At 40.2% G+C, this 10,903-nt stretch overlaps 1 protein-coding gene across 7 annotated transcripts in view; it reads right to left on the bottom strand.

The window, feature by feature from the left end:
• Positions 1-327: 327 nt before the first annotated feature.
• RALBP1 (ralA binding protein 1) overlaps positions 328-10,903 on the bottom strand; it is a 35,075-nt gene continuing 24,499 nt past the window's right edge. For 6 of the 7 annotated variants that reach the window (XM_017819537.1, XM_017819536.1, XM_017819539.1 and 3 more), the window contains 8 exons: positions 8,739-9,197; positions 6,598-6,947; positions 5,084-5,245; positions 4,478-4,609; positions 3,862-3,969; positions 2,960-3,081; positions 2,424-2,547; positions 328-2,152 (listed from right to left, as the gene is read on the bottom strand). In XM_017819537.1, the coding sequence (XP_017675026.1) occupies positions 1,889-2,152; positions 2,424-2,547; positions 2,960-3,081; positions 3,862-3,969; positions 4,478-4,609; positions 5,084-5,245; positions 6,598-6,947; positions 8,739-9,197 (1,721 nt within the window). In that variant the 3' untranslated portion in view covers positions 328-1,888. Of the gene's footprint in view, positions 2,153-2,423; positions 2,548-2,959; positions 3,082-3,861; positions 3,970-4,477; positions 4,610-5,083; positions 5,246-6,597; positions 6,948-8,738; positions 9,198-9,463; positions 9,544-10,903 lie in introns of those variants that run through there. The other variant, XM_017819542.1, reaches the window with a different exon arrangement.

Raw genomic sequence — 10,903 nt, forward strand, 5'->3', positions numbered from 1 at the left:
CACTGCTGCAGGAGCAGCAATTCCACCTCTGTTTCAGACCGCTGTGGCAACCACGTGGTAGAAGGAATGATGTGAGTAAACAGGATGGTTTTGCCTTCATAACTCAAAACTCCAGTGGTAACAGGGAAGCAAAGGCTTAAAATCTTTAATTAGATCAAATTTAACTTGATCTTCTCCTGAGTTACAGAACTTTCTATGACATTCTCTTTCAGAGAAGAGTTATTAACAAAGCCCAAATTAATTTTTCATAGAAACTTCTGAACTGCAGGTAGCCACCCAAGATGAATCACTGTGATTTGCACTATGAAGTAGATAAATGAGAAACTACTTTCAAATGGCTGTTGAATTTATTTGCTTGATAAATACAATCCTAACAAAATAAAAGTTAACCGATATTAAGAGATTTGTCTGAAGAACATTAGAAAAATCCATGACAATTCAATAGGAATTAGTGTGAATTAAACAAACAAAAAGTTTAAATATTGCCAGCAAATATAAAATGTATGTAACGAAGGCAAGGGAGAATGCTTTAGTTTACATTTGTCATCTGATCACATTTTCTGTGTTTATAAACTTTTTTCCAAATTTTAAAAAAATACTATGCTGTTTTCTATAACATATCAAAGCATTATTTGTACAAAATCAAATCATGGCCAATGATTCACAACAGTGCAATAGATAAAGAATACCACCACATCCAACAGGTGCTGAAAATAAATATCCAGATTAAAAAATAAGATAGCCTATATGCACTCTGTGGAGTTTCTGTCTATATATGGTTTGATGGATGAGTCTCATGAGTGTATCCAAAACATTAAATGGCCCTTAAATGCCAGCGTGGGTGGAGGATTTCGAAGGGTAGAAGCAGTTAAAACAGCCAAACCAAAAGCAAGTCCCAGATGGGGGTGGTTGGTTTTTTAAACAACACCACAAGGGAGGCCATTGCTGAACCCCCGGTGCTTCCCCTTGGCGTCATCCTTCGGGCTTACTGAGAAAGCACAAGTGACCGTCGCTCGTGCAGGGGAAGCGCTGTATTGCTTGGTCAGGCAGACACATCCCAAGTGACATAACCCATTCCCATCCCTGCCTACAGGCAGCGGCTATCTCTGAGGGATGGAAGCATTCAGGATGGATGAAGACAAAGCTCTTGGCTACATGGCAGCAGTGTGAACAGGGCCTGTCTTGAACAGGTGTGATGAGGGTGGTTAATAAATGAGTCAGTGTTACCTACACCACTAAAAGACATGAACGGCTCTTGATGAACATTTCCATCATACGGGGACATAAATAACATCTCTCAAGTTTTTACACTTACTCAGTACATCTCAGAACAAAAATGAAGCTTAAGGGCATGTCAGGTAAACACGATACCCCACAGTCTCCCACCGTTTCAGCCAACCCAGAGTAAATTTAAAGCTCCCTTGTATATAATCTGCATCAGAAAGGTATCAAAGGCACAAGCAAGAAGTGACTCGGTTAATAAGCAGAAATAATGGTGAATGAGGATGAACAGATCCACAAGGCAAATAATTAGTAAGTGTGTGTGGGTTTTTGTTTGTTTTCTGAAAATGATATTTTCCAATTCTGCTCCAGTGAATGTCAATAATGGTTTTGGTTTGAAATAAAACTGTTACTGAATTATTTTAAATCACCTGAAGGAAACCAGTTTTGAAATAATCTGATACTAACTGAAAAACTCTTCTGGCCTCTCCAAACTCACCTGAGTCTGATGAGTAGAAGCCACAAGTATTAGAGACAAAAGTCTCCAGGGCTTAAAAGAAAAGTTTCTTTACAGAATGTACACAGCCAGCAATAATTTGTGCAGTTAGACTCAAATTACAGTAATTTGCACAGTTCAGTTGATTTTATGCATAGCCAAGGAGCCTGATCAAATCGGAGTTTCTTTCCTGTCTTTACTTGGCGATGGCTTGACTTGCTGCTCCTTGCTTGCTTTTGGCTGCTCTTTGGCTGCTTTTGTCTCCAGGACACTGTCTCTTTGCTGCTGAGAAACGCTCCCGCGTTTTTCTGGCTCCTCTTCCTCCTGCACCTGCTGCTCTGACTTGGCTCGCTGCAGCAGCCGGAGCTGCACCCGCAGCTCTATGATGGCCTCTCGCTCCTCGTGAATCGCTTGGTTCAGGTGATTGTTCTTTATCTTTTAAGGAAGGAAAACCAAACATCAGGGCTCGCTCTGACAAAGAACTGCTGTAGCTTGGGGGGTTTTAGCACTGCAGTGAAGCGTTCCTGCCAGCCCAGACAGCAGCGGGGACTTGCACACAACAGTAACTTAAAAACGTGGGTGTGTGGGTCACAGCCTGGCAGAACTGCAAACAACCAGTTTGCACATCTGCAAACATCTCTGCACAGGCTCCAGCAAGTAACTGCTAAGGGAAGAGAACCAGTGAATGCTAAGAACCAAATCTTACCTCCAGTTCTTCATTCTGTCTCTGCAAATCCTCCAGGATGACCTGCAGTTCCTCCTCATCTTCACTTTCACTTTCACTCTCAGAAGAATATTCCTCGGTTTCACTTCGGCCATGCTGCTGGCGACTGAAAGACCAGTGACAAATCCTGATTTAAGCACTTCCTCAAGTCTGCCAGAACTGTGGCAGCATAAGACAGTTAAATTGCACCCATCGAATCATCTGCCAATGGTTTTTAAAAAAATAAATAAATCAGACTTTCCTTTCAATGCTTAATAAAGCAGTGATTTCCAAGGGGGATTTTTCTACAGCACAGAGCCTAGTTTCCCTAAGATCATAATTCCAGTTAAAACAACAGAAAATATCCTGAAAGATCCAAATTAGTTGAGACTTGAATAAAAATAAGTGGCTTTCCACTGTGATGTTTGCTGGGTGAGCTTTTAAGTGTAGTCTAGAGCATTACTTCAGCAAAGCATGTGTGTAGTTGTAATCAAAGTGTGCTTGCCTGGCAGGGCTCTGATGTGAACTGTCCCTCTTACCTTTGTATTTCAGCTATTTCTGCTCGGAGACGATCTATTTCTTCCTTCTCTGAGGCAATCTGTCTCCGCAGAAACTGCTCCATGGCCAGCAGTTCTTCCTGTTCTGTTAAAATCTCGTTCTCCTGCAATGATCAGTTAGTTCACTTAAAGTCTTGACTTTATTTCCTACAGGAGCATACAGGAAGTACGAGATGATGCTGTTCTCTGAAACACTTCCAGTAGCACTGGTTAGCATGTCTGCTTTGAACTCTGATCCATCAAGACCTCAAAGCAAAAATAAGTTCAAACCCAACCATGTCTATTCTGAATCCCCAAGATGACTGCTGTACTGAATAGTTGTGTTGATGACACACCAAATCCTGGCATGATTGGCTGCCTTTCCTTAAATCACAAAAGAAAGCTCAGGCCAACCAGCAAAATAACTAGAAAAACTAAATTATATGTCTTTGAAGATGAATGTAAGGAGGAAGGTACAGTGGGGAGAAGATCAAAGCTACTGGTGGAAGCAACGGAAGGCAAAAAAGCCAAAATAGTTGCCTTACTTCCTTTGATCAGCAGGAAAGCAGTTTAATGGTATTAAAACTGGCTTGATTTGGAAGTGCTTTCTAAGTACATTAACAACAAACGCTACTTTTTTCTTTTTCCTTTTTTTTTTTTTTTTTTTTGTTGCACAGTGTCTCCTTCCTGCTGTTAACAAGAGTCTGCTCAGCTCTGGGTTCACTCCTGCAGTCAGCTTTCCTTCCCTGCTTTACTTACCTTTAAAACAAAGCCTTGTGTTTTAATGCACAGGGAGACCCTGTTAAGCCTTCAATGTCCCATTGCATTAGAAGGGACAAAGGAGCATTCAATGTATCTGAAATATAAAATACCAAAAGGCAAACAGGTGAGTGCCTGCCAGCTACCTGTGCAAGCAGAATATTTATAACTTCTTCATTCTCATTCATTTCTTCTTTGGAGACATCCTCCTTTGAAAGGCTAGCAATTTCTTGTGCAATCTTTGTTTCACACTCCTGCCAGAGAAAGAGAACAACATTTAAAAGGACACCTTCCCCAGTCACTCTAGTTACTCTAAGAAAGATTCTTTTGAATGTATTACTTCTCAAATTTAGAACCACCATTTCAGTTGTCTCGAAAGCTTTCAGTGAGGTCTGTCCCTTCTCTGGGACATAGAACAGTTTAAAAAAATGCTTCTCAAGCTTCTTAACCCTGAGTCTTCCACTAATTCCTCCTGGCACTCCAGGATACGATGTTTTAAGCATATAATGAATACATGCTCTGTCAAACACTGAGTTTTTAATCACACACATATTTTTTTTGTTAACAACTGCAAAGATCTCTCTGTCCCTAGGGAGAGACAGCTAAGCAGAAAACACAGTTGCTCATCAGGAATGTAAAGTTAAGATAAGAAAATCTGCAGTAAAAAGACTGAAACATGGTTTGATCTGTGTGCCTCTGCACTGTCTCAGATTACGGATCCATGATTTAGATGTCTGGCCAATAAACAGAAAAGTTACTCACCTGTCTCTTAGCTTCTCTTAGCTTCCTCTTAAGAGCTGTTAAGATTCTTTGCACTTCCCAGAGTCTCTCTTCTTTGGATAAGTCTTTTATGCCTGCCTGCAAGTCTCTGTGTAAACAGTTCAGCAGGAACTCCTAGAAATATTGCCAAAGAAGTTAAGTGTCTTTAATATGCCACAGTTGGGCAGACTGAAAAGGAAAATCTTTTTGGGTTTGTGGCAACAGGCTGGGAATTTTGGTTTTCTGACCCTGACATGTCAACGAACAAGTGTTAACATAGACTCAGCACGTGACCTAGAGCCAGCTGAAGTGCAATACTAAAGAAACCACCCTCTTTAATGTGCTCTCCCGACCTTCCTCCCACGATAAAAGTATTGAACTATATAGCAAAGCACTCTATGAATGACACAGCTATGATCATCACAAGACTGTAACAACCTTATACACATGAAAAAGGAAAGAAAACCATCAGTCTCTTTCTGGTGGTGTCCACTGATAGGATAATTGTGATGGAATTAAAAAGTATGTTAGAAACTTACCAGAATTTACTACGGAATGTATAAAACCCAGGGCAAAGATAAACAGAAAGATACTAAAGTAATTGCCAACCTGTCGCCTGATTTCTTCTTTGATGCTTTCTTGTGTTTCTGGAAGTGCTGGCATTGTTGCCATATTTGACCAACGAAGGGGTTTTGTCACCTGCTTTAGGGTCACATTTCCAAAGAACTCTTGAACGTGTGTAAAAAACACATACAGGACACGATTGCTGATCTGCGAAGAAAGGACAGACAGGATATTGGAAACAGCAGCCTTCAGTATGCCTTTGTGATCTACAGTCATGCCAGTTTCATGAGAAACTAAGAGATTCAAATCTGGATTAAAAATGACACTTTGAACAATGCAGCACTGGCAATAAGGAGTCACTTCACTGTCTCTTTTACCTGTGCATCTGAGGCATTTTCATGCTGAACTCGGAATCTTCATATGTCTTAGCCTACCATAATTATTTCCATCTCTGGTAGATACAGAAATATATTAAATCTTTCTTTGTAATGAGGTAAAGGTAGTTAGTAAAAGGGAACACCAACCGTACTATGTTATGGCTGATGGCTGGCTACACCTTCTTGCTCCTACTCCAACCTGCAGTATTTTCTACAGTTTCTCTCTCAGATGATTTAATATAGTAGAAAAAAAGTAGTTTGAAAGGATTTTCCAATGTATCCCGTTTTAACATGAGACAGAAGCAAGTACGTATTTTGACACTGTATCTTCCATTAAAATTAAAAAAATTATCCTGAAACAAATATTAGAGTTCTGTCACTACCTGCACTTTAATTGCTAAGATCTAGTTACCAACAAAACACGATTGGGCCTGCACTGTTTTATGTTGTTACCTCTTTTCTCAGCTAGAAAGGTGTCTGGCACAGCAAAACAGCCAAGAATCACACCCAGCCCTTTTGCTACTGGGCCTCCACCTGGACTCTTAATTATAAAGTCAAGCTTTTCTAAAGTGTGGGGTTTGTTCTGGAAGGCCCACACCCAATAATGCCATGTTTTCATGATGCACAGGATGAATTTAAATTAAATGTTTCCAAGATGTTTATTAAGGAATCAATCAATCTAGAAACCACAATATCTTACTGGAAAATGAAGTCAGTTGTTTCTCCTCAGCCATTTGACTGCAGAGACCAAAGCCATTTTACCCACATCATCACTGCACCAGAAGATCTATGTGCTGGACAAGGTTCACCGGCTTGATATTAAAATTAAGCAGCAATTTAGTCTTTGCTAAATTATCACTGAATCAGAAGCCCACAGAAATTGTGTATCTGCATGAATTATTGGACAATTTCAACATTAAATGACTGCTGTTCATGACAGAATTAAAACACAGACAGCAGTCTTTCTAATACTATCATAGTAACCCAAATATCAGACCCATAGTAGACCCAAACTCACATGTGGAAAGCCTTTTATTCCCCCTTTCCCAGAATTTCAGGTTCCCGAGGCATAAACAGAAGCTGTAACTGTATCAAACAATATCCAATTCCCACCAGCACAACAATTGCTACAACTTCTTGGGCTGAAGCTGTGCTCTAACACCTGCTGTGTGGTGCACGTACCTGGACAGTAGGGCTGAGCACTATAGAAATATTCTGGATGTTCATTTTTGTTTCCAGTTCCTCTGCAATAACATGGTCCATATGCACAATCAGCCAAGAAATTAGGAGGTGGTTACACTCTGGCAACTCTTTCAGCAGCCTCTGGCACTCCTGAACTTTCTCAGCCTCTGTGCTCTTTCCACAAGCATCTTCAAAGCGGGACGTGAGCTCTTTGGTAAGCAGATTTTCAGGCAGCTCTCGCAGGTACTGTTTCAGCAGGCTGGCCACTGTGTAGGGCTCGTATTCTTCCAGGTTAGGAGACTCTTCACGATCATAGGCTGCTTTTAGCTCGTCAACTTTTGATTTTATTCCTTAAAATATTCAGATCAAGAATTAAGAGGAATTTCGACTCTAAACATATAACAGTTATATTTAAACTTTTTTTTTATTTTGAAATGCACTTATTTCACCTGTCTTTACAATTTAAGCTGATTGAGGAACACCTTTTAAAAGTTATCCACATGTAATAAAGGGAAAATCACGACTCACAATTACATGATCACTGGTTCTAAAAGCACTGACTAGTACTACGAAGCAAAACCACAGCACTGACAGAGCTCTGAATCAGAACTGCTGCCAGAATTCCCCTTCATCAAGGAACATAAAATAGGGTGAGGAAGGGCAGGGAAACGTTAAGATCAATTGTGTATTTGCATTCAGCATCTTTGTGGCTGTTCAATTATACATCCCTAAGCCAAGCAGCAAATATGTTATCAATTCAAATATTGTGCAGCAAGTTCTACCTATAACAGCTTTCCTCTGTCAAAACAAAACCCACACTTCTTAGTTTCCAGATTTCCAGCTGGCCCTCCTCAGCAGAAGAATCTCACACAAGATTTTTGATTTGAGGCATCCTATGAATAAAAGTGTGTTCACATTATTATTCAGCCCATCCAAGATTTTCTGTAAGGTGTTTTTATAACTCAGTGACATTCTAGTCTTCCTGAACTTGGAGAAATTCCATTAAAGCTCAACACCCACTTGAGTTACCCCAACTCAGCGTGCTGCCATGGCTTGGCTCATACCCAATGAGTACAACTGGGCACATGCAGCCCAGGTAAAATAGGCTGAGTTTCATGCCCAAAATGAGCCCTCACAACAGCTGGCAACTGCAATGCAATTAAGCCAATGCAGTGCTCTCTCTGAGTTCTCAGTTTAAACAATCCTACATGCACAAGAGGGTGCTGTTGCGCTGGAGAACACCTACGAAGTACACAGAGCAGAAATGATTTACAGAAAACACACCTGTGAAAATTCCCAACACATAGTGTCTAGAAAAAACAAGCAACCAAAATGTTTCATGGGGCTAGACAAAGCAACTGCTTAAGCTGCTGCAGTATTTATGCATACCTACCTAATACCATGCAGATGGACAGCACGAAGACAGCTTAATGAAGCCTTTGATATCGTTTGATTACTGCTTTACAGTGCTGGCCAACCTGCTTCAAATACTTTTCCTCAAATTCCTTTTCTCCCTTGTTCTTGCCCCCTTACAGGTACCCACAGAGGTACTTACATGAGTTACGTTGCTGATGTAGCTCACAAATAAAGGGATTGTTTTGTTTAATGTGACTAAAACTGAGGTCTCATTTATGTAAGCTGGTGTTATGCAACTACCGTGGTTAATTAGCCGGCTGTTGCTAAGCTTAAACAGTGAAACTTGTATTTTCTGGTTATTAGCATATTTGCTGAAAGAAAACAAGTTTTTTAAGAAAAAAAAATGGAGAAACTAACCTAGTGAGAAGCTTATGTGATAAAATGATTATATCTCATTTTTGCTTTTGCAATCAGCTACCACTGTATTTCTACTGCAGAAGAAAAAGAATACAAGCTGGCCATACGCATTTTATTCATTATTACCATCCTATCACAAAAGGCCAAAATAGGTGTGTTTTTACTGCCATTAGGCAGTACCACCATATTAGCAATTCTTCTGGTATTTCATACCTACAGCCTTGCTTAACTTCGGCTACCTGATTAACTTTTGGATAATCAAAATTAATGCAGCTACAAACAGAGTCTCTAGGTGTTGGAAACGGTAAATAATAATAAGATTGCAAGTAAAGACCTTAGGAACCTTCATGTCAGTGTGCCCCGAGTACCTGAAACTCTGTAGATGCCTTCACATTTCATGCCGTACTTCTCTACGTAATCTATACATTCACGGAAAACTGCTGGCAGGCGGATGCCATCATACATCATGGTCCTGTCTACGGCATGAGACAAAGGAATGCCAAACACGGGTCTATGACTCGGAACATCCACTTGAGGTATCTCTGTCTCCTGAATTGGCTTTTTCTTTTTCTTCTTCTCTTTCCACTGTTTTACAACATCTGCTGCAGTTAAGTCTTTCGACTTCTTCTCTTTATGTTTGTCTTCCTTATGTTTGTCTTCCTTGTGTTTTTCATCTTTGGGTTTCTCTTTTATCTTAAAATCCTTTTCCTTCTTTTTGGAAAAGCTGGGTTTCTTGAAGACATGTATTCCCTTGGACCGTTTCAACTTTGAAGGACTTTCAGCTTCATCACCGGAACTGTCCTCTTGAAATGCAGCGTAACCTTCCGCTGTTAGGCAAAGGAAGAGAAGGGAAGAGAAGAGGACAGCTGTGAGTTTCTAAACAGCATATTGCAAGAGGGAGAGAACACAAAATCACACCCAGGGAGAGAAGCAACATGAATTAAAAAATAGCACCTGCCTGACTCCTCAGAAGGTTTTCTTTGATTGCTACATACTTTAGTGGACAAGGATTAAATCAAGGTTGCATAAACACACTAAAGATAAGCCACAGAGCTCCTGAATGATCTAAACAATGAATACTTTATATACTTACTCATAATGGCAATGTCCATCTTATGGGCTAGATTCCCATCTAATAGTCAAGGAAATGCAAAATAAAAACAACTGTCTGGCAACTTCTCTATGTTCCTGTAATCAACAGTATAAGAGTTGCTGTTAAGGATCATCTACTAGATACACATAAGTCTAACAAATATCTATTAAGAACAAACTAAACTTCAGCCACTTAAAACCCCAATCCCTTTCCAGAATATTATGAATTTTAAGGTATAAAGTTAGTAAAGTTTCAGCCTCAAATAAAACACAAGAAAAAACCCAGACTCAAAACTAAAAAAGCACTAGCACACTTACTTTTCACTAGATGAATAAAACAATTCCAGTAACACTAGCACAATACCTGCCCGTGAAGGTGCAGATTTGCCTTAAAAAGCATATGGGAGAGCTTCAAACAAGTCCCTGGGCTGAGTACACTGTTCCAGCAGCAAAACACCAAGTGCTGTCTAAAACACGCACCAGTGCTTTTAACTAACTACGCCTCTGCAGCCAGCCCTGCCTCGCCTTCAGGCAAGAACATGAAAATCTCTAAAGGTGGATTAACAAAAAAACCTAACCAACAAAAAAACAACCCACAAACAACATGCAATCCAACACAACTTCCAAGCCCACTAATTCTAATTTTACATTCTCAGTACCCCATATAAGAAAAGTAAGCCTGAAACCTGGTCAACAAGGATGACATTTCATGTGCCATCTGCACCAGCCAGGTCCCCCAAGGCAGCGGGCACCAAGTTCTTGCTTCAAGGTGAAGCCCCCATTACATACAGATCCTTTGAGGCTCTTCCACTACCTATGGCAGTGCCTCTGCTCCAGTGAGGAGGCACTGACAGCCAAGTGCTCTTGCTGTGTGAATAGTTTTGGGTAGAGGAAAATTACCCCCTTAGATAATATGAGAGCACATCATGCATGAGACTACAGGCTGTAATTTTTTTAGGTGAAAGATCTTACGCAAAAGAACCAGAGGACATTCGGTCTTTTATTCTTCCAGTTCTGAACTATACCAGGCTGCAAAGTTTCTCAGCATTACTTCAGCACATCTAAGGAGCTGTCTGTATTTTGAAGCCTCCTCAGTAGCTCTGTAGAAGATAGCTTTCAATAGCCAAATAAATATAGGAAATGTATTAAAGCATGGAACTACTATAATATAATTACAATTATTTGACCAGCTCGCCCTTCCCAGCTGGGACTCTTCCCCTAGGACTACCAAACACACACTTTCATAGCAGACTGTGAAAGACCGTAGAACTGTTACTGTCCAAGTGGATTTTAATATAAAAACGCAATTGTTAACTGGAGGACAACCACCAACCTCTCTATTTACTGGCTATATCATTCACTGGTTTTGTAAACAAAAACCAGAAATGGGTAAAGAAAACCTGCAGTACAAAAACTAAGGATTCAAATCTCACTCTTATAA

Source organism: Lepidothrix coronata, unplaced genomic scaffold, assembly GCF_001604755.1.
Source record: "Lepidothrix coronata isolate B3197 unplaced genomic scaffold, Lepidothrix_coronata-1.0 Scaffold75, whole genome shotgun sequence".
Taxonomy (NCBI): Eukaryota; Metazoa; Chordata; class Aves; order Passeriformes; family Pipridae; genus Lepidothrix; species Lepidothrix coronata.